The sequence below is a fragment of the Solanum stenotomum genome, chromosome 11 (assembly GCF_019186545.1).
Source record: "Solanum stenotomum isolate F172 chromosome 11, ASM1918654v1, whole genome shotgun sequence".
Lineage (NCBI taxonomy): Eukaryota > Viridiplantae > Streptophyta > Magnoliopsida > Solanales > Solanaceae > Solanum > Solanum stenotomum.
Window position 1 is genome coordinate 54,759,770 of NC_064292.1, and position 24,475 is coordinate 54,784,244.

The window sequence follows — 24,475 nt, forward strand, 5'->3', positions numbered from 1 at the left end:
AAAAAAAAATGTTCTAAGAAATTTAGCTCCACAAATCCAATGTGGTTTTAACCATATTTATTGCTGATTTGAATCTATCACAATCGAATATATATGAGTACGTTTCACCATCTCTTAAATTTCTATTACTCCTCGATATATCAATGTTGTTAATTAATTAGCAAATAGGGTTAACATAATAAAGGAGTAACAATTGCTAGTAATTATTTAATTCTTCTAATTTATGGTTATGGACCCATTGTCCATCTTTACAAAGAAAAATTGTAATTTCAGAATGTATTTAGTATCTTTGATATATGTATCTGACTTGGAATTTGATACAAAATTATTAATTAGCAAGACAATAGGTAATCCGTAATTATTTTAAACCATAAAGTGAATTAGTATTTAGGGTAGAAACTATAAACTATAAAGTGAATTAGACTTGACTTCGCATATTGCATAAAAGTTTCCAAGAAATTTCCTACTAGACACTTTGTCTAGTGATAAATTTGCTATAAAAAAAGAGGTGATTTAGTTCCTTTTACCAGCAAGATGAATAATTAATAAACACGAGAAAATTCAATATCATAATTCAATGTTTCTGATAGCAAAAGATATGTATGTTCATCTCTTTTGACAACTCTGATTCTAATTCACAACTCCAGCTCCAACTCCGACTCCAGTGGAATACGTTCCCTTTTCTCCGTTAGCTGGTGTAAGAGAGATGTCGTGTCACCTTTACTAATAAATAAAAGAATGGATTATTGCATACACAAGTTCTTTCGCGAATCTCTTTCTTAGGCAGAGGAAACATATGCCCTTCGTATGCAGTGTTATGCGAAACTCCAAGTTTGCACTGCATACAGTAAAACATAGACGTTACTTATTGCTTTCATAAAGATTGAAGTCAACAAGCTAGACAACAGACAGACAGCTCCTTAGATTTGAGTAGTTAAATGTAATTAAATAGTGAGAGTTGTGCACTCCTTACTGTATCGTTGCAGCTCGATGAGTCTCTTCTCTGTTGACAACATCCACGACTCCAACGATATTCAATACCTTCATATACATAATTTTTTTGTCAGATAAAATATATAATAATAACTTGTGAGCTACTCAATCTCGTGACAAAAGAAAACGATGATCTGTGTGACCTAATCTAATGTTACACTTAGCATTTTCTCTGTGACCTTATAACACCTACAAATGATAACCTGGTGAAATCTTTATATCGGTTGGGTAATCTACAGAAAGACGAAGTTCTTTCATGAATCTCTTGGTTTTGTTCTCCGTTTCCCAGTCTGCTCTGCAAAAGTAATCCAAAACCAGAATAAAACTTGTTATAACCACTTATAAGTAATCAAAATATTGATGTTAGTAAGACAACAGGTAATCACATATTCCTAATCCAAAACGATCACAACATGTCTAATCATGAATTATTGCATTTTGTCTTTGAGCGAAGGGCTTAAAAATCTAGCATTCAAAGTTTAGCAAGAAATCAAAAATGTCATGACCCATTGTCCTCCAAACTCACAAACACTCTTAGTGACAAGGAATGTGAAGAACAGATGTCATGCTGCAATGACGAGATGTTCTGGAACAACGAATTACAGAACGAATCATTGCTCCAATCTGCATCTATTGTGTCTAATTGCTGTGGAAATCCTGGCAGCTGTGTAAGCTTCTTGCAATCTGATAACTCCAACAATCGAAGAGCACCAAGTTCAGATATGCTTTGAGGCAAATGCTCAAAATTATTTCCATTGAGATACAGCTTTTTCAATGAGGATAAACATCCAATGTCTTCTGGCAGCTGTGTAAGTCTCTTGCAATCTGATAAGTCCAAGTTTTCAAGAGCACCAAGTTGGGCTATGCTTCGAGGCAAATGCTCAAAAAATTTTCGTGGCATGAGTTTATATGTTTGTGTCACCAGACAACAGTTGACTTCATTTTGATTGAAGGAGTTCTTTGTGTTTACATCGCGTACTTTTTTGCTTCAACCGGAACTAGAATCAGAGACCTTATGGTTCTCCACACACTCCATTGAGAGTTAGGGCAATAAAAGAGTTAACAAAGCCATTATGAATTTTCTTCACCATTACCAATTATGATTATGAAACTATATAGAGAGGCAGAGTAGATGTTTAAACCTTGTAATTCTCTTCCGATATGAAATCCTTACAATTGATCTTGTGTTTTTTGGGCTAATTCTAAAATTTGATTTTATCTGTTAGTTTTAGATTATTGACACGAGTCCTATTTTTAGTCCAAAGGCTAAGATTCGTATTCAGTTTAATCTAATCTATATTACATTACAGTAATAACCATCAGTGAGCAGTGCCTGAAAACAGGTATAGTTAAAAACTGAAGTACAACAATCAGAGAGAGCATCAAAATGAAGTAGTAGTAAGTCTTAAAGCCATGGATCAGTTGCTACCTTTGGGAATAACACTTTGCTTTCTCTGTGAACTTATAATGATAACGCGGTGAAATCTTTATATCGGTTGGGTATACATCTGCAGAAAGACCATGATCAGGGGAACAGGTATAGTTAAAAAATGAAGTACAACAAGGTCAAAATCTAAAACTTGGTACTAAGAAAAGCAGAATAATGGCTTGCAGAGTAATATAATACAGATGGAGCACCAAGAGATGATTAAGGGAACATATAACCAAGAGATGATTAAAAGATGTGCAATTTAAAGTTATGTATTGTGGAATTTGTCATTCTGATCTTCATCAACTCAAGTTTGAATGGGGAAATAACAAGTACCCTATGGTGCCTGGGTAAATTAATTTGTTCATGTCTATTTTCTTTTTATCTTTGGTTTAAAAAAATCAATTTTTTTTTAATTGTTAGATCCAAAAATATTAACCAAAATTTTCACTGATGAGATTCAAAAATATTAAGGCAGAAAGAAGCTAAGCTAACAGAATTCAACATTCACTATATATATACACATAAGTAATTTTTCGGCGAAGAACATTTGCTAGCTAGTTTTCTTGTTCTCTGTATCTTTTCAATTTTTCACATTATATTTTTGATTTGAAAGCAATCCTGATTTGGTTCTTAGTCTATAATTGGCCATTTTGAGTTCTTGATACCTCAGTAAATCCTGAGTTGTTGGCACATGTTACTCCCTCCGTCCCATTTTATAAGAGTTAGTTTGACTCGACACGGAGTGTAAGAAAGAAAGGAAGACTTTTAAAACTTGAAGTCTAAAATAAATGATAGAAATTACTGTGACTATAAATCATTTCATTAAGGATAAAATGGACATTTTAAAGTTAAATGTGTCATTCTATTTGGGACTGCCTAAAAAGGAAAGTAAGTCATATAAACTGGGAAAGAGGGAGTAAAAATTAGCGGAATTTGTGTCGATTCGATCTACTAGTGAATGTAACTAATTGTAAATATAATTGCAGGCATGAGGTTGTTGGTGTTGTAACTGAGGTGGGAAGCAAGGTGGAGAAATTTAAGGTTGGAGACAAAGTAGGTGTTGGATGTATGATAGGATCATGTCGAAAATGTGAGAATTGTAGCGTTGATCTTGAGAATTACTGTCCTCATCAGATTCCTACATACAATGGCTATAGCTTAGACAGAACCCTCACGTTTGGAGGTTACTCCGACATGATGGTATCCGATGAGCATTTTGTAGTACGTTGGCCTGAAAATGTAACATCCGACAATTTGAAATAGCTTTGAAGATGCTTAGGATTGGAAATTTTCATTTTTTGGAAAGAATTTTAAAGTTTTGGAAATTTGGCTAAGTATGGAAAATGTGAATTTTTTGCCAACTTTGAACAGCCATAAATTCTAGCTCAGGATGATTTAGGTGGAATTTCAGTTATGGTTGCATATCCCTCGGAACGATCTTTCCAACGCCGCCGAGTTTGCTCAATTCCGAGTTTGTATGAGTGAGTTATGGCCTTTGAAAGTTGGGCAGTTGACAAGGAAATCCGTCCGGGAATCATTAAGGGCATTTTAGTCTTTTCCCTAGCCAATTCTTTTGGGATTATATTGTTGTATAGGGCTGATCTTTGGATCATTTTGTTCCATTCTAAGAGAGTGAAGGCTAGGGCTTGAGAGTGAAGAAGAGAAGAAGAAGAGAAGAAGAGAAGAAGAGGAGAAGAAAAAGAGGAAAATCGAGAAGATCAACAAGTTCCGTCAAGATCATCGTGGATTTTCGTCGGGGGTGATCCCTAACAAGGTATGTGAGCTTTTAGTGGTGGGTGATCCTTTCCCCCACACACCTAGCCCCTTTTATTCATCAAGAAAGGTTTGGTTATGTTGTTAAAGGTGTTAGTTGTTGTTGTTGAAATTATTGTTGGTATTGTTGTTGATTGAAATGTTGAGATTCTTGATGATTTGGGACTTGTTTCCGGTTGGGGTTTTGAGTTGAAATCTATTGAATGTTGAGGGATTTCATGTTTCTAAGTGATTGGGGCTGGAAACCTTGAAGTTAGAAAGTTTAGAGTTGGTAACGTGAAGGAGAAAAGTCGGGCTTCTTACATGAAACAAGTCCGTGTCGCGGACTTGTTCCCTCTGTGAACAAAATCTTCTCCGCGTCGCGGACAGGACGCGGACTCCACTGTTTTCAGAATTTATTCTCAAAAATTTTCTTAAGTTTGGTTGTTCCAAATCATTCCTAAATCATTCCTAACCATCATGAGGTCCTTCCAAACACCAATCAAGTCCTTGAATCCATAATTCAATTCAAGTGAAGTTAGTTTCCGATTCAAGTGAAGTCAAGCTTAGAAATTAAGTAAGTCCAAGCAAGTCTTTAAAGCTTTTCAAGAGTCTTCATTGAACGTTTTAACTTCATTCTAAGGCTCAAGTTCCAAGTTAAGTATAGAGTTTCAAGTCAAGCAAAGAGTATAGAGTTTCAAGCTAAGTAAAGAGTTTCAAGTTTCAAGTTTAGTAAAGAGTAAAGAGCATATAGTTTCAAGTCGAGTAAAGAGTATCGAGTTCGAGTTAAGTCAAGAGTCAAGAGTTGAGTTCATTTCTCAAAAAGTAATTAGGGAACTAAGTATTTCCCAAGGAAGTTATAAGTGTTTTCACATCTAAGTTGAGAGGAAACAGAGATTTTCAAAAGAGTTTTGAGAAGTTTGAGCACTATCTCTTTTAAAAATAAAAGATGAGTTTTTCAAAAGAGTTTCTAAAATATGATTAGATATGACAAATCGAGTATGTCATCAATGTTTAAACAGTATGGTCTCTAGATATACCATCAATGTTTAAGCAGTATGAATATCCCGAGTCATCAATGATCATATTAAAAATATGGTTTTGATTTGTTCTTTTTAGAAAGAGTTTTCAAGTGCCTTCGGGCTAAGTTTTGAGTAATTATCTCAACTAAAGAAAGATGTGTTTAAAACACTTATGAGCTAAAGTATTTTTGGGAGTAGTCTTGAGCACCGAGTTGGGGACACGAGTTCATATTAACTCAACTCTCCATAAGAACCATGTAGCCAAACATGGGATTTCTCGGATCATACTTTTTAGATGATCACGAAAGTTAAGCTAGTGGATCCATTAAGCAAAAGTTAAAGTAAGGTCCTATATCGATGGCAAGGTATAGGATGGTCCTTGGGCAACGTGAGGTAAAACGTTGTATCACCACTTAGTTTCATAGTGGTGGTTATCGGTTAGAGAAACTCCCACAGCAGTAAAAAGAGCTTGGTTCCTCGATAAGTTCTGCTTAGTATGGATGGGGGTATGGGACTTCATTCATGCATTGCACAAGTAGACTTTGAGAGGAAGCATGGTATTTTCATGATATTATAAATATGATTTTTACGTCATGTTTTAATAGTTTCAAAGGCTTTATATATTGCATGTGTCTCATTGCTTTATATTAAGTTCAGTTATTCTTGAGTTGTACAGAGCCAAGGTAAGTTCTCTTTTGTATCCCTTTTCAAGCTTAAGTTGTTTTTAGCGGTCCAGCTCGCATACTCGTACATTCCATGTACTGATGCCAGTTGGCCTGCATCGTTTTATGATGCAGACGCAGGTACCCAGGATCAGCATTCTGCACGCCGTTGATCCAGTTGAGCACTCTAGAGTCAGTGGTGAGCCTCCTTGCTTCCAGAGGGCTCAGTTATTTTGTTCTCTTAGTTTTGTTTATTAGGGTGTTGCGGGGTCTGTCCCAACATCCATCTAAGTATTTTAGAGGCTTCATAGACAGTCAGTCAGTTAGTTTTGAGTCTCTTATCTATGTATATATGTAAGTATTCTATTTTGAGACTCGAGTTGCCCTTTTGGCCAGATATGTATCATTTAAGTTGTTTATGTCTCTGCATAGCATTGAGTTATTCTGTTGAGTAGGTTTCCGCTGAGTTAAGAAAGCCAGGCCAAGGGTTCGCTTGGGGCCAGCAATGGTCTCCGAGTGCCGGTCCCGCCCAGGGTGTAGGCTCGGGGCGTGACAGAAAACTTGTTGATGGATTCTGCTCCCCTGTTATGTGCTGGAATTACTACTTATAGTCCTTTGAAATATTTTGGACTCGATAAGCCTGGAATGCACATTGGTGTTGTTGGTCTTGGAGGGCTCGGACATATGGCTGTTAAGTTCGCTAAGGCATTCGGAACCAAAGTGACTGTCATTAGTACATCATCATCATGTATTATTAAAAGTGGGAAGAATCTAAGTCAAAAGTTGAATTACCATTTCACCCTTCAACTAAATAAAAAATGAAAACATTAATTAATTATTAAATAATAATCCTATCATATTAATAAATCATTATACTAATGCTAATGCTCCATAATCATCATATACAGTTAGCCGTCCATCTTCCAAATTCCGAGGAGTTATGACCTTTCCATCTCCTATACGACTACACATCTTTTCAGAAATCAAAAGTCTGAAATAGATCTCCTCAGTAATTAGGATTCATATACTGATCCAAGAGCAACTTCTACGTCCATGCTCTCGGGCCTGATATATTTTTTATCCCGTTTTCTTTTCTATTTTGTTTGATTAAATCTTGAATAATGGTAGATGATAACAAATCGTTGTTTTGGCATCTGTTTTTCCTATGGTTTCTTAATTTCTTTTTCCTTTTTGGGACTATATCATGTTAACTTATTTTTATTTTTCTCTCATGTTACTATGACTGTCAAAAAGTGAGCTTGAAGTACTTTTAAATGGCATCAAGAATTGATTTTCAGGTTTCCAAAGAATTGCCGTAAGGAGAATATAAGATTTATCTAAAATGGCTTAGCAAACGAAGCAGGAATTGCTAACCAGATGAAGGATGCGTCCAAATAATTTGTTATTTGGAAACAAAGGTGTAATGATAGGTACAGAGTTCTCTCTTTTTTTTTTCCTAAACAAATATATTGAAAAAAATTGAGTCCTTTTTCCTCCTGTGTGACTACGATGCCTAGAGGATAATTGCACTTTTCTAATGAGGCTTTGTTGCATATGGTGGTGTAGAAGTGATCTCAGTAGTGATGCCATAAGAAAATGATGGTTTCCATTGTATGTATGAACTCGATGATTTCTTGTAGCAAATTGAATTTTTCAATCAACAACCTAACTTTTTCCCAGAGTTGTTACGTGTCATGATGTTAATATGAGCTATCAAAATGAATTCCTTTTAGATCAGTATATTTAACTTTGCTTCAGTGTTCGTTTTCCTACTTAACTCCGTTTTCTCAAGTAAATTTAATATTTTCGTTAGTGTGCTTGATAATCAAGAATTTCACTATGAATTGACGGAAGAAAAAAACCATTATGATAACCATTTTCGTCTCAACACTTTCTTTCTTCACCATCAAACACAATGTCTTAGACCCTTAGTTATGAAAGCAATAGAAACACAGAGACAAGAGAAGAGCGATTTCTTAATCTTTCATTAAGTATGTTCAAGTGTACACAATATGAGTTCCTATGCCTCTATATATAGTATTGATAGAGGCATACAAAAGGTTGTTATATCATTGCATTAACATGGGAGATTGATTATGGGATTCATTATGATATATGTAGTGAAGGATTAACTATACATCATAGAGAATATTCGGGGACATCCATATCAATATTTCATAATCAAAAATCAATTGTTATTGCCTTATTTATTTAGTTATTTCCTATTATTCAGATTTTTTTATGTCCAAACTATAGGGACATCAAGTCCATATTGCTATTCTTGGATCTAGAAAATGGTGAAATAACTTATTAATGTCTTACTGCATATGGATGTCACTTTCAGACGCTAGAATGTTTCCAATCTGCCATGTTTTGTAATGTGTTGGAAATTTTGGTTTTGATATTTGTTGCTTCACTCAGACTGCCTCCTTTTGTCAATGAAATGGCTTTAGCTTGGAGAGTCGACTAATGGTAATCACATAAACGTAGTTCAGGCTTTTGATGACAAATATTTATAAGAATGGAATTCCTATGTTTAAAAGAGCAGGAGCAAGGAGATGGAAACTGGTACATTTCCTTCGCTTCTATCGAAATTGTCCAAGAAAATATACAGTGGTTGAATGGTGGATGTTTTGTTTTCCTCTCCAAATCAAACAAAAAAGTGTGCTTTCTTGAATTAAATACACTTTCTCTTATTTTATACACATACAATGAAATTAGATGTTAGACTTCAATTTTTTCCTTTTTCTATTATCATTTTTCTTGACAGTCTTAAATTTTTTATTTCTTGTGTAACTAGAGAATCTAGCATTTCGATAATAGTAATGAATCCTTTGTTTACAAATTCAAGATATCAGGACATAATATCTACTCCTTTAACAAGTATGTATACAGTTTGAAAAAAATTATGTACATGTAGATGAATATATAATTTTAAATTTACAAGTGAGGATTTTATAGTGGCTACAAATTTTATAGAGTAATAGGGGACAAACGTGCAACGCACGTTTCCAAGACTAGTCTGCTAATAAGAAGCAAGAAGCAATTGAGCGTTTGGGTGCAGATTCTTTCTTGATCAGTCGCGATCCTGAGCAGATGAAGGTGAATATACTAACTCGTTATCATTGAACTCTGTGATCATCTTATCTGAATGTGTAATCTGTTTGAGAGAGCACTTTTATTTAGTTAGTAGTGTCTTCAACACACCTCTGCCTGTTCTTTTTCATGAGTAAAGCACGTGATTTTTTTTTTATTTTTGTTGACAATGGTGGTGTTGAGGTTTTTGAACTCACGGCCTCCGCTTGCTCTGGTTCCGTGTTGAAATGTGTGACAATGTCATCTAAAAGCTTAATTAAGTTGTTATGCCAGTTTAACAATTTAAACACGAGAATGAGGGCTAACCTTTTGTTTATTCGTTTATTTATATACGAACAGGCTGCAATGAACACATTGGATGGGATCATCGACACTGTTTCGGCGGTGCATCCTATTCTTCCATTGCTTATGTTGATGAAATCTCATGGTAAGTTTGTTATGGTTGGTGCAACAGAAAAACCGGTGGAGTTGCCTTTGTTTCCTCTACTTATGGGTAAGCAAATGCAAGATTTCAAATAATAAAGTTCTAACTAAAGTATACATAATGTAATGTGGTCCTTCTTGGGACTCTGCGCATAGCAGAAGCTTAGTGCACCTGGATGTCTTTTTTTTAGACTTAAGTTTGTATGTATAATGTGGAAAACAGGAAGGAAGCTAGTGGCTGGAAGTTGCATAGGAGGGATGAAAGAGACTCAAGAAATGTTGGATTTTGCGGCAAAGCATAACATAACACCAAATATTGAAGCTGTGCCAATGTACTACGTGAACACAGCGTTGGAACGTCTTCTGAAATCGGATGTGAAATATCGTTTCGTGCTAGACATTGGCAATACATTGAACAAGAAATGAGAATAGGGAGGGGTTCAATTATGTAGCAATGTTTCTTTGCTTAGATTACATTATTTTCAGAAATGTGTTTCTTGCACTTAATAAAATAGAAAAAGAGTGTGACACTTATTAATTAAAATAAAAATGTCTTTCCATTCATCTGCAATTTGTTAAAGAGAGCACAATTTCATTACAAACAAATTCATGAGGTATATTTAATCTACTTGTGACCTCTGTTTCTTAGAAGAGGAGCAAGTGGCCTCTTCTTCATATCTGCTCTTCCTTATCCCAATGTGAAGCTCAGCTTCATCTTTATACAACAAACGAACTCCATATTCCTTTATTTGTCCAGGGGTAAATAACCTAAAGCACCCATAGTCATTTGGTGTTTTTCCATTTGCATTAGATGCATCCCATAAGCCACCAAGAGGTACCAACAAAAAATTAATACTATTGTAATCAGAATATTCTGAATTGTTGGATAAGGCAAATTGCTGGGTCATCGACGACAGCCCATCATCACATAAGGGAATCAAATGAGCTGTGATGCAATCAATATAATATTTGTAAGAATAACATACAGCAAATCCCAAGAAGTTATCACTTACATACCAATTCTTAGGCAAATTGACTGATACACTTGTGCCCATTCCCTTATAGTCGAACCAACTTGGGATATTCTCCGCCCAACTCCCAAACACTCTTAGTGACAAGGAATGTGAAGAACAGATGTCATGCTGCAATGATGAGATGTTCTGAAACAACGAATTACAGATCGAAGCATTGCTCCAATCTGCATCTATTGTGTGTAATTGCTGTGGAAATTCTGGCAGCTGTGTAAGCCTCTCGCAATCTGATAAGTACAAGGATCGAAGAGCACCAAGTTCGGATATGCTCTGAGGCAAATGCACAAAATTATTTTCACGGAGATGCAACTCTTCCAAAGAAATTAAACATCTAATGTCTTCTGGCAGCTGTGTAAGTCTCTTGCAATCTGATAAGTATTCAAGAGCACCAAGTTTGGATATGCTTTGAGGAAAATGCTCAAAATTATTTCCCTTGAAGGAAAAATATCTAGTGTACTTTGTAAGTCTCTTGCGATCTGATAAGTCCAAGTATTCAAGAGCACCAAGTTTGGATATGCTTTGAGGCAAATGCTCAAAATTATTTCCACTGAGATGCAACTCTTTCAAAGAGGATAAACATCCAATGTCTTCCGGAAGTCCTCCATCTATTATATTGCAGCCACTGAGATCCAGAGATTCCAATGAGAGTAACCCTTTATTCACCAGAGGGAACACAAAGTACACTCTAATTTCTGATTTTGTTTTTCGGAAACTCAAACTTTTAAGCTTGTTTAACCGGACGATGGAAGATGGAGGACGTGAGATTAGAGTATAGCTGGCATAAAGCTCCTCCAAGTTTTCTAAATCACCTATCTCTTCTGGCAAGCTTTCAAGTTTTGAGCACCTTGACACAGATAGCTTCGCCAAACCTTTCGACTTACAAATGCTGTTTGGAAGAGATGCAAGGTTTGTCATGCCATCCAAATGTAGCTCTATAAGATGAGGTTGGTGATCAAAGAAATATAATGGCAGTTCCCTTATCCTAGAGTATGACGCCATAATCTTTATGGCAGTTCCCTGCTTCATCCTTCCATGGATTTCTGGAAATTTCTCTAAAATAGAGCAGTTGTCTAGATTCAAAGATTCAAGAGATTCCACATTAACATATGGAAACCTCTCAAGGCATGTACAAAAAGACAAATTTAACTGGATGAGTTTTTTGCAATACATGAGGGAATGATGAACTTCTTCAAGACTCGTACATTCCTCTAGATTCAAATACTCCAAATTTGGCATCCCCTTGAAATCTGGTGTTCTCTTCAGGCTTCTAGAGTGACTTAGATCTATCCTTCATAGAGACAGAAATTGCTGCAGTTATTCAAAACACAGAAAGAATGATGAAAAATGAGTAAAGTAGTAAACAACATATTTTTATTGTGTCTTCTTTAGATGCAGAGGTTGGAAATGCAATTCACAGAGGTTAAAAACCTCTGCTAGTATCTATAGTAATAATATGAGAACAATTATAATTCTAGGACAATTAAAAATAGAAAGTATCTGAAATAGAATGGTACCTTTGTTTCCTTCCATAAATAATGCAATGAACTCAATTGGAGATCAAGATGAACAAGCCTTCTGGGATTAAAATTTTCTGGCAACAACTTCCAAGGATAAAAAAGCCAGGCAAACCAACGCAAGTTGTTGGGCAGGTACTCAATAGAGCCATCTTCTGAATCACTTTGGGAAGCCCGTGGATAAGTCTGCATGCATAATATCCTAAGCCTTTGCATATTTTTTATTGCGTCTTTGCTAAAGCTTAGTTTTTTAAAACAAGTAAACCAGATTGCTTCCACTGCCATGGTCCCCTATTAAAAGATCATGAATCAACATGTCATGTACAATCCACTATTCAATATCATTGTTTTCTTACTCTACCCCCGAAAGCTAATTTTTGTCATGTTTTATATTATTTATTAGTGTACTTGAAGAGCCAGCACCATCAAATAAAATTTAAGGTACAAATATTAGTTAAGAAATATGCTTTGCGTAGTTAATTTTATTTTTTAATGATACATATTTGGAGAAGTTTATTAGACTCAAGTTAAAAAGTTTTCCATGCTCTCATAAAACAAAATGATAACTGAAATATTGTCAATAACTGTCTCCTTTTAAATGAAAAAAAATTAATAATGATCAAGTGAATTAGTAAGGTAAGTTTTTGCCCTCCTAAATTTCATTTTTTCTTTTCTATGTGTGAGTATATGAAGCTAGAGGAACAGAGTGTGTGTGTATATATATATATATATATATATATATATATATATATATATAAAATTGAAATATGAATACTCTTGCATTGTTTAGCTTACTTACCATATTGTTCATCATCACATCTTCGAAATCTTCAACATTCCCTATTCTGCTGGAATCTTTTTGCATTTTCACTATGTATTTGCCCATATCTTCAATCAAGTCATGCATTTCAATTCTATCATATTTAGAGATGAACACAAGGGATTTGTCAATTAGAACATCTAATCCGTATTCAACTCCAAAATCACAGCTATCAACAATTTTCATGACTTCTTTTCTTTCATGCCCACGGAAGAAACATGCGATATCTAGAAATATCTTTTGCTCTTCGGGCTCCAACCCATCATAACTTATTTTGAGTTTTTCAACAATTTCTGAATTAGACTTTTTCTTTATTTGGTCTACAATTTTTTCCCACTTATCTTCGCCTTTCATATGCAACATAGAACCCCACACCTTGATGGCTAAAGGAAGGCCTTTAGCCTGATTTACTACCTCCAACGATAACTTCTTAAAACACTCATCTGGAACTTCTTTTTTGAAAGCATATTGATTGAACAATTGCATAGCTTCATCATCAGGTAGTGTCTGCACTTCATATATTGCATCATTATTTTCTATCAATTTTCTATTTCTAGTTGTTACAATAACTCTGCTTCCATTACCAAACCAATCAACATCACCTGCTAAATACTCCAAATGATCACCATGATCTATGTCATCAAGCACAATCAACACCTTCATAGAACAAAGTCTGTTCTTAATCACGCGCTTCCCATTAGACTCATTATTGACGTAATCATCTTTTTTTCTTAACAGTACAGAGAGAAGGGTATTTTGTAAAGAATGCAGTTGATTCTTTTTTGCATTTTCTTTAACATTCGCAAGAAAACAAGCTGCTTCAAATTGATTAGATAGAGTATCAAAGATGGCATTTGCTATTGTTGTTTTACCGATTCCGCCTGTTCCCCAGATTCCTACAATCCGAACATTATTGATTTCTATTTGAAGTAGGGATTCTAGTTCCTCTAAATGAGAATTTATTCCCACAACATCTTGCAAATCAGATAAACAACAAGCACTCTTGCAAAGTTTGGAAGAGATGTGGTCGACGATCTGATCAATTTCCATCGATTGATTAATCCTACATAAATTAGAGATTGATTGTAGACAATGTGAGGAAGTCAAGTATTAGAAAGTAATTTCATAATTTTAATGTTCAAGAGCGTATTAAATAGGAAACATTATAGTTCAGGATAATATATAGAAACATATTGTTATTTTTTTTCATCAAAAGCAATTATTTGTTTCCAACTCACCCGTCATGAATATCATATCCTTTTAGATCTGCGGCAGCAGTTAGGGCATTCCTCCATCCTTGAACCTTCTGCATCCCCTCAACATCATCCTTATACCTCGATTCGTGTTTGGCAAATGCTTCTGCAAAGCTCTCACTTTGGTGTCGAACATGTGATGGATCCACATAATAGAAGATCGGTATAACTGTTTGTCCATTTGCTTTCATAATCTTCACTAGTTCATTCAAGCACCACTTTGACGTAGCATAATTCTTTGAGAAAACGATTACAACAACTTGAGACTCTTCTATCGCTTGCACGAGTTCTTCTGAGATGGAATCGCCAGCCACTAGACTTTCATCATCTAGAAAGGTGGTTATTCCCCTATTTTTAAAACCTTTGCACAAGTGACTCGTAAAATTATTCCGGGTATCTTTTCCTCTGAAACATACAAAGACACCGTACTTGCATCGAGGACAGTTCTGTGAATTACTCGCACAAGAAGAAGATGATGCCATAGATTCAATTAATTGTCTGAAAAGAAAAACTAAAGTGTATGGATCGGATGAGATCAATTGATGAACAAATTAGTTATCTAGAGGAAAGAAGAAATAAACATGGCAGTCAACTAATATAATATTAATAGGAAATTTCTTTATGTCTACTTAGTTAACGCATTAATTATACCGACAGTGTTAGCCATACATATTATTTTTCTACTAATTTGAATTTCTATTGCTTCTCTGTAGATCATTTATGGTTATGGACCCACAATTCATCGGCACAAAGAAAAATTGGACCATATTACTATTACTATTGGAAGAACCTTTTACCCCATGTACTATTTAGTAGTGTATTTTAAAGGTATATATGTGCCTACGTGGACATCATAAATATTGCATCATTTTAAATAGTAATGTGTCCACGTGGGCACATATATACCTTCAAAATACATTATTAAATAGTACATGGGTAAAAGGTCCTCCATAAAATTTGGTATCATGACAACAATTTCGGCCAAAGTTGGAATATTTTTCTGACTATTTTCCCTACTATTAACTCTGATCATTTAAAAGGTGATTACTCTCCTCCTTGTTGAAAGTTCGTACAAGAAACTCGTAATTGTTTTAAAAGTATCTTCACCTTCCACTCCCAGTAGCTAGTCAACTAGTACATTTATAATTGAATATTGCTCACCATAGTAAGTAGTAGGAAATTTCTTCACGCCTTCCACACAAAAATTGGGAAAAGGTCACCCAACTTGCAAAAGGACAATAAAAAATGAAAAAGGCCAAAGGGGCTAAGGGCATCTCCAACCCAAACACAAAATTTTACATCAAATTTGGTATGCATTATTTTTTGTGTAATCAACTTCAACCACTACACCAAATTTTACACTAAAAAGGAATATTTTTCTCTCTCTTCATTATTATATTATTATTTCTTATTTCATAAAACAAATTCTTTCTAAAACATTAACCATATATAATTCATAGTGAATGTCAATTACTATTTTGTTGAATGTTTATTATTTTTGGTTATTTTTAAGTACATTGTATTATTTGTTTAAAAATTTATATGTTTGCATTTTTAATTTTTGTGAAGGTTATTTGTAGTTACATCCAATTATAATTTATAGTAGAATTAACATAAATTTAATTTTTAAAAAAAGTCATATATAGAAAAATTAATTTATAAAAAAACTAAATTTTATATCTAAAATTAATAGTATAAAAATATTACATAAAAAATAGTTAAATATACAAGAGATTTAATCAAAACATACAATTTATATAATGTTTAATTAAAAGTTTGTATAATGAAATAATATTAAAATATTCAAAAAGTGAATTGGTGTGATGAATAGTGTTACACCAAATGTAACACTATTCACACACAAAATTTGGTGTAAAAATTGGTGTGAGATGGAGCACAAAACACCAAATTTAGGATTTGGGGTGTGTTTAGTAGAGTAAATATACACATAGGAAAAATCCTTTTGGCCAGAAAATTTGACCAGAATTTGGCCAGAATGGTAAAATAACATATTTCACATTATGTTATTTTACTTTTTTTGAACATTTTTACCCTTTTAACTTTAATACCTTTTAATTAAAAAAAATAAAAAAAAGATTAGTTTATTTAAAATAAAAAAGATATTATAGACTTTTAAAATTTCTGACCAAATTTTCTGGCAATTTAGCATTACCATTTTTTAATTTACTCCCTCTGTTCCTATTTACTTGTCATAGTTTTTTGTTTAGAGTCAAACCATATGGACTTTGATTAACATTTTGAAATGTATTATTTGATCATATTGATATATATATTTAAAGTTGGACACCCTTCTTCGAAAATTACGTTGTATATATATATGTCAAATTCTACATTTAAAGGATATATATTTAAAGCTGGACACCCTTGATAAAAGCTATGACTTTGGCACAGTGGTAATGAGTGTCCAATTGAATGATGGAGTTTTCGGGTTTGAACCCAAATAGCACAATATTTTTTTAAAATTTTATTTTGACAGTCACACACCATTATTTTTGGACACCCTTAATAAAGTTTCCATCTCCGCCACTAGTTGTGAGAGCCATGCGCCTTACAAGGCGTGGCCTCACACGTGCCTTTCTTTTTACATTGTTAACCGCGTTAAAAAATTTGGGTTATGGATCATGTGCCTTTACCCCTTTGCTCTTTAATTTTTTTGTTGTCCTTTTGGAATTTTGGCAAAAAAAAAAACTTGCCCTTTATGCTCTAGACTACAAAATGGACAGCTAAAAGTACAAGCGGATGAAGCTTAAAAAAAAAAGAGTATCCGAAATGAGAAGAAAGAAAATTTTAGGAGAAGTTAAATGGAATTATTGTAATGGGCGGAGCCACTTTAGGTGAAGGGTGGTTTGGTGCACACACATCACTAGAAAATTAAGGGGTGGTTTGGTGCACACACATCGCTAGAAAATTAAGTGGTATATCAAGATTAAATATTACTCCCTCTGTCCATTTTTATTTGTCATGTTGCGCTTTTCGAAAGTCAATTTAACTAATTTTTAAAGTTAAATTAGATTACGTTAATTCGATATTTTTTTTCAAAAAATTAGATATTCAAAAACTATACGAAAAGTACTATAAGTTGCAATTTTTTGCATATCAATATGATGAAAATATACATCGTAAAATGTTGGTCAAAGTTCTTATTGTTTAACTCTATAAAAGGAAACCATGACAATTAATTGTGGACGGAGGGAGTATTTTATTATTACAAGTGTATATTTAATTTTTTACACCCTTAACCTAACTAAGAAAAATATTTGCACACCTTTCGCTAAATTCCTAACTCCGCCACGGAATTTATTGCTCCACAAGTACAAACACCAACCTCCCTTTATCTTCTCTGCCAAAAATTGATTGAAATTTGTCTTTAATTTTACAGAAAGCAAAGACGACTTTGACTTTAAAAACTCCATTGGAATGGAAGATGTAATTATTGATATTTTTTCAAAAAAACTTTTTGTGTCTAGTGTAATTTTTTACCATACATTCTAAAAGTCCACCAAAATATGTGATGGAGCGGATGGGACTGCTCCTCACTTAATCAGAGATTTCGGATTTGAATCCTGGATATTAAAAAATCCTTGGTAGGGAGCGCTTTCCTCCAAATGAGCCCTCCGTGACACGAATTCAGAATAGTCAAGCTTCAATGCGGGTATCGAATACCGAATAAAAAAACCAAAAATAAAAAAAAATATGTTCGTAGAAATTTCGGCTCCACAAATCCAATGGGGTTTTAACCATATAGTATTTATTACTGATTTGAATCTATCACAGTCAAATATATATGAGTACGTTTCACCATCTCTTAAATTTCTATTACTCCTCGATATATCAATGTTGTTAATTTAATTAGCAAATAAGGTTGACTTAATAATAAGGAGTAATAATTGCTAGTAATTATTTAATTCTTCTCATTTATGGCTATGGACCCACTATCCATCTGCACAAAGAAAAATTGGACCTATTTGTATTTCAGAATGTATCTAGTATCTTTAATACATGTATTTGACTTGATATCTAAAAGAATAGTGTATCTGACTTGAAATTTGGTGCAAATTATTAATTAGCAAAACACTATGTAATTATTTCAAACAATTAAGTGAATTAGTATTTATGGTAAAAACTATAAACTATAAAGTGAATTAGACTTGACTTCGCAATGAATTGATGAAGTCAAGTCGTGTTGTCGGTGACATAAAAATTACTCTCGTTTTTTCTTTCCACCTTTATTTGCTTGTACTTTTAGTGGTCCATTATGTGCATATTGCATTAAAGTTTCTAAGAAATTTCCTACTTACTTCTACTAATGTACATATTTATTAAAATAAGTTTTTTGACCGGTTATTTATCTTCAATACAATGAACTCTACTTTTCATGATTGGTCAGCCACAAAGAAATTTCTAGGACATTACCTTACAGTTTCAAATAAACAAGACCCACAATTTGTTAGGTAAGTTTCATTTTACGTCTTTCTATTTTAGATTATTTTTATTCATTAATTTATTTTCGACTAAAAAATATTTTGATTCTAAAGTGAGTTTTAATGGATATCAATAAAATTGGTATGATGTTCAAGTTGAAATTTTATCTGAGGCAATATCTTATTAGGATTGGTAAGGTACGTATGCCTAGGCAGGGGCGGACCTAAGTATATATGTGGGGGTGCCACGGCACCCAGCGACATCGATTGAAATTATGTTTATATATGTATATATGTATAATATATATGATAAATGATAAACTTGCCACCCATAAAACAAATGGAGCGCATGGTACCATTTGTGGCAGGCTTAGTGTATCACCCCAGGTATGCGGGTTCGATTCTGGAAATAACATTTTGATTTTACTTTTTTTATGTACCACTTTTTTCTAGTGCAACATTGCTAATATTAGAATTTGTGTTTTGTCGACTTCTTTTTCCCTCTTTTTTATTTTAAACATAAAAATATTACTTTTTTCCATTTCAATTTATGTTATACATTTTCTTTTTAGATTATTTCAAAAAGAATATTACTTCTCTATTTATTAGAAACAATTTTAATTTTTAATTCTCTTTTTGTTCTTAATGAAATAATTTATAATCATAATTATGACTAAGATTTGTTTTAGATCTTCTCCTCCAAAATTTTCTTTTCTTTTTGTCAAATTTTTTTAAACTCGATGCCCAGTTTCTCTTATGCTTTATTATATTATCTAAATCAATTGAATGCATATGAAAAAAAAAAATCAAATTATGATAATTTAAATTTTATCGAGAATTAAAATTACAAAATAAAATGCATGTTGCATTAAAGGATGACATGAAAAATTATACTGAAATCTCATATGATTTTGTTAGTCTTTAAAGATTTTTATTGTTGTGAGTCAAAACATTAACATAAGACTTTGATTTTGTTACTAAAATTATGCATGTGAAAAAAATTCACCAAGTGCAATTATAGAGGATATTGTTGAAAGTTTTTTTTCTTGAGCCAAGTTGTCATATTTATTTGTCTTTATAAACTGAAAAGATTAATAGCCCGAACAACAGCCCAAGTTGCTATTTACAAGGGCAAAATAGGTTAAATAATTGATCGATTTATCGAATACGTCTATTTAAAGGCGATATGGGCCCCTATGCCTAGCCCCTCTTACTAGTAACTTATTCTTATTGATATCTTTTTTATTTTTAATAAAAGACTGTTAAGACACTTTGTCTATTGATAAATTTGCTATAAAAAAGAGGTGATTTAGTTCCTTTTACCAGCAAGATGAATAATTAATAAACAGGAGAAAATTCAATATCATAATTCAATGTTTCTGATAGCAAAAGATATGCATGTTCATCTATTTTGACAACTCTGATTCTAATTCACACAATTCCAGTGGAATACGTTTGATTCCTGGAAATAGTTCCCTTTGCTCCATTAGTTGGTGTAAGAGAGATGTCGTGTCACCTTTACTAATATATAAGAGAATGGATTATTGCATACACAAGTTCTTTCGCAAATCTCTTTCTCAGGAAGAGGAAATATGTGCCCTTCATATGCAGTGTTACGCGAAACTCCAAGTTTGCACTGCATACAGTAAAACATAGACGTTACTTATCGCTTTCATAAAGATTCAAGTTAACAATCTAGACAATAGACAGCTCCTTAGATTTGAGTAGTTAAATGTAATTAAATAGTGAGAGTTGTGCACTCCTTACTGTATCGTTGCAGCTCGATGAGTCCCTTCTCTGTAGACAACATCCACGACTCCAACGATATTCAATACCTTCATATACATAAATTTTTGTTAGATAAAATATATAATAATAACTTGTGAGCTACTCAATCTTGTGACAAAAGAAAACGATGATCTGTGTGACCTAATCTAATGTTACACTAGCTGCTTTAAAATTTCCAGGCATACTCCATACAGACATTTTCCCTCTCTCACTTTCTCCCTTGAAGATTGTATCGAATGAGAAGTTGATTAAGAACAGCTCTACATACTATGACTAATCTTGTTGCTTCAGATTCACATTTTCCTTCAAAAGAAGTATAAGAGAACTGAAATAGATCACGAGGGAGACGAACCTCAACTTCACTCCAGCTTCCCCCACCGTCTCACGTTGTGCTGCATCTTTGATTGTTTCATCTTACTCCCAACTTCCCTGCCATGACAAGAGAGATACTTACATTTAAACACTTTGTAGCTGATAGAAGGAGAGGATTACATAAAAAGGGAGATTCTCAAAGACACAGCTCGCACAAACATTAGAAGACGAGCAACTGGCTTCATCATGTAAGATAAAAAAGATCATATATTCTTAATTTGACATCACATCTAACCATGAATTGGCGCAAACAGTTTTGAGAGGAAAGGGCTAGTAAGTAGCATTTGGTATATTAATCTAGCAGTCAATATTTTTCAAGAAACAAGAAAAATCACGAGCCTTCAACTTCTGATATAAGAGGCAAGTTAACAGAAAGACTTTGTTGCTTATTTTCACCTTCACGGGGGAGAAAGAGCCTCAACTTCACCTCGTACTCAAGCTTTCTTCACTGTCTCACATCGATTATTTATCTTTTACCCAACTCTCTAACCATAACAAGAGAGATGTTTTTGATAATGGTAACATATTTTATCTGATGTAATAGATAAGTCAAAACAAAATTAGGTTTCTTATGTTTCACATTTCCATCAAAAGAAGCATAAGGAGAACTGAAAGAGATCACGAGGGAAATGAACCTCAACTTCACCTCGTACTCCAGCTTCCTCTGCTGTCTCACTCTGTGCTGCATCTTTTTCCCTGCCATAACAAGAGAAATATATGTATTTAAAACAGAGATATCTGTAAGTTCTACGTGTAATCCGGTTTATTTGATGGAGTAAAACAAGCTCTTTAACTTAATGGTTAAATGAAGAACTCACACTTAATGGTTCCGGAAAAAGGGTCTGAACAGAGATATCTGTAAGTTCTAGTTCTAATTCGGTTTCTCAATCGAGCATTATCACTATGGGCAGTCCCTTATCCCAGAGAGTCCTGCCTTAATCTTTAACTCCGGCTTCATTCTTCCGATGATTTCTGGAAGTTTCTCTAAACTAGAGCAAAATTCCAGATCCATATAAATAAGAGATTCCACGTTAACACAAGGAAACCTGTTAAGGCGTCCACAATTATACAAATTTAACTCAATGAGTTCTTTGGAATATCCCAGGGAATGATGAACCGACTCAAGATTCCTACAATATGACAAATCCAAATACTTCAAATTTGGCATCCATGTGAAATCCGGTGTTTGCATTAGGCTTCTAGAGTCTCTGAGATCTAGCTTTTGTAGAAACGGCAAATGCTGTTATTCAGAACATAGAAAGAATGAGACAAAAAACAAGAATAGCCAGGTGAAAGAATCAAGTTGAGTTTTTGGAATTAGTAAGTAACATTTTTCAGTTATACCTTTGTTTCCGTCCACAAATGACACAGCGAGCTTAAGCTGAGATCAAGATGAACAAGCTTTTGGGGTTCAAAATTTTCTGGCAATGACTCACAAGGATAGTTATTCCAGACAAACCAACGCAAGTTATTGGGCAAATACTCAACGGAGCCATCCAGGCAATTAGAATCATGTATGCATAATATCCTAAGCCTTTGCATTATTGTCATGGCCTCTTTGCTAAAGCGTGGTTTATTAAAATTAGGAACCCAAATTGCTTCCACCGCCTTGGTCCCCTGGAAAACAAGATCAGTAGTCTACCTTATATGTCTTTGGAGTATGGAAATAGAAATTAAATATTATTGCGTTGTGTATCCTACTTACCGTATTGTTGATCATCACTTCTTCGAAATCTTTGGTGAGCCATAATCTGCTACGTTCCCCTGGGTCCTTCTGCTTCTTCACCACATATTTACCCATATCTTGTATTAAGTCATGCATTTCAATTGTATTGTTTCCAGAGATGAACACGAGAGATTTGTCAATTAGGACACTCAATCCTATATCAGCCCCAAAATCACAGCTCTCAAGGATTTGCATGACGTAATCTTTTCTTCTCCCTCGTAAGAAGCATGCTATATCTAGAAATATATCTTGTTGTATGGTATCTAATCCATCATAACTTATTTTGAGCGTTTCAACAATTTCTGAATTAGGATTGTTTTTTATTTGCTTTATAGCACTTCTCCACTCAATTATATCCCTTTTATGAAAAAAAGAACCAAACACTTTCAGGGCTAAAGGAAGGCCTTTAGCACGACTTACTACCTCCAACGTCAACTCCTTAAAACACTCATCTGAAACTTCTTCTTTGAAAGCATATTGTTCAAACAACTGAATAGCATCATGTTCATTTAGTGTAGGCATTTCATACACTACATTCTTCCCTATTAGGTGCTTATCTCTAGTTGTTGCAATAATCCTACTACCATTTCCAAACCAACCAAGATTCCCTGCTAGGTAATCCAATTGATCTATGTGGTCTATGTCATCAAGCACAACCAAAACCTTCTTAAAACGAAGCCTACGAGCCAGCAGTCTCCTCCCGTCCTCCTTATTATTCACGTAATTAACTTTTTCCTTCAACAACTCAGAGAGAAGGATATTTTGCAAGAAATGCATTCCACATTTGTTTTCTTTGATATCCGCAAGGAAACAAACAGCTTCAAATTGATACGAGAGTGTATCAAAAATGGCTCTTGCTATTGTCGTTTTACCTACTCCCGGCATGCCCCAGATTCCCACAATTAGAACGCCACTCATTTGTAACTCTGCTAGTAGGGATCTTATATTCTTTAAATGAGTATTTATTCCCACAAGACTTGTCATATAAGATAAAGAACCCTTGCATAATACAGAAATTTGGTCAACAATATGCTGAATATAGTCCGATTCAATCCTACAAAAAATAAGAATATTGATATATACAGGTAAAAAAAAAGGTCAAGAATAAGAAGTATATTACACAGAAGAGTCCATATTGTGATAAAAAAGACTATGCATGTAAATCAAACTCTAAAAGAATCAATCAAAATATTATCCTCCTAACAATGTCATTGATAGGAACTATCCCTTCTTACTGATAGAAATATATAATCAACCAACATTCTTTTTTAGAAAATATGAAAAATTTATTTAAGATTCTGTTCGCCTAATTTTTGAGGTACAGAATAGTATGTGTATGTAGTCTTCATAAATTATTCCTTCAATTTCAATTCATGTGTTTTTAACTCACTCGTTGCGGATATCGTATCCTTTTAGATTTGCGGCAACAGTTAGGGCAGTTCTCCATCCTTGCACCATCTTTATCCCCTCAACATCATTCTTATACCTCGATTCGTGTTTGGCAAATGCTTCTCCAAAGCTCTCACTTTGGTTTCGAACATGCGATGGATCCACATCATAGAAGATTGGTATGACTAATTGGCCATTTTCATTCTTGCATTCCATGATCTTCACTAGTTCATTTAAGCACCACCTCGAAGTAGCATAATTCTTTGAGAAAATGGCAAGGGCAACTTGAGACTCTTCAATAGCTTTCAAGAGTTCTTCTGCGATGGAATCGCCATTCTGTAGGCTTTCATCATCTTGAAAGGTGAATATTCCCCTATTTTTCAAACCTTCGTACAAGTGACTCGTAAACGTGTTCCGAGAGTCGGCACCTCTAAAAGTAAGAAAGACATCATACTTCCATCGAGGACAGTATCGTAAATCACTTGCAGAAGACGAAGAAGATGCCATGGCTGTTGATCTGAAAAAAGAGAACACAAATTGTGTGATATTTACAACATAAAGAAACAGAAAGAAAATGAAAGAGAAATGTTTCTGTGAATTACTAATGCTCTACTCAAAAACTGTCATAGAATTATTTGGGGAAAAAGAAAAAAGTGAATCAATCACATGGCCCTTTTCTTTAAGCAGACGACTTGACTTCAAAAACATGGGTCCTACTTGAATCATTTCTTTGGAAAAGAATTTATTAAAATTATAAAAT

General features: G+C 34.0%; 3 protein-coding genes and 2 pseudogenes across 4 annotated transcripts in view; 2 read left to right on the forward strand and 3 right to left on the reverse strand.

Annotated features, from left to right (window-relative positions):
• The window catches only part of LOC125843894 (8-hydroxygeraniol dehydrogenase-like), a 74,096-nt pseudogene that overhangs the window by 20,870 nt on the left and 28,751 nt on the right, over positions 1–24,475 (forward strand).
• Positions 7,045–9,806, forward strand: LOC125843910 (probable mannitol dehydrogenase). Its single transcript, XM_049523136.1, has 3 exons — positions 7,045–7,291; positions 9,297–9,450; positions 9,604–9,806. Exons 2-3 carry the CDS (start codon positions 9,303–9,305, stop codon positions 9,804–9,806), a joined length of 351 nt encoding a protein of 116 aa, XP_049379093.1. The 5' UTR covers positions 7,045–7,291; positions 9,297–9,302.
• LOC125843865 (TMV resistance protein N-like) overlaps positions 9,826–24,475 on the reverse strand; it is a 367,653-nt gene continuing 353,003 nt past the window's right edge. The window contains exon 9 of one of the 2 annotated variants that reach the window (XM_049523087.1): positions 9,826–10,638. In XM_049523087.1, the coding sequence (XP_049379044.1) occupies positions 10,001–10,638 (638 nt within the window). In that variant the 3' untranslated portion in view covers positions 9,826–10,000. Of the gene's footprint in view, positions 11,526–24,475 lie in introns of both variants that reach the window. The other variant, XM_049523086.1, reaches the window with a different exon arrangement.
• LOC125843895 (TMV resistance protein N-like) overlaps positions 11,571–24,475 on the reverse strand; it is a 94,395-nt gene continuing 81,490 nt past the window's right edge. The window contains exons 2-5 of the mRNA XM_049523118.1: positions 13,984–14,496; positions 12,725–12,839; positions 11,926–12,216; positions 11,571–11,719 (exon numbers count right to left, since the gene is read on the reverse strand). Coding sequence (XP_049379075.1) covers positions 11,702–11,719; positions 11,926–12,216; positions 12,725–12,839; positions 13,984–14,480 — 921 coding nt within the window. The 5' untranslated portion in view covers positions 14,481–14,496 and the 3' untranslated portion in view covers positions 11,571–11,701. The remainder of the gene's footprint in view (positions 11,720–11,925; positions 12,217–12,724; positions 12,840–13,983; positions 14,497–24,475) is intronic.
• On the reverse strand, positions 20,561–24,056 carry LOC125843871 (TMV resistance protein N-like; annotated as a pseudogene).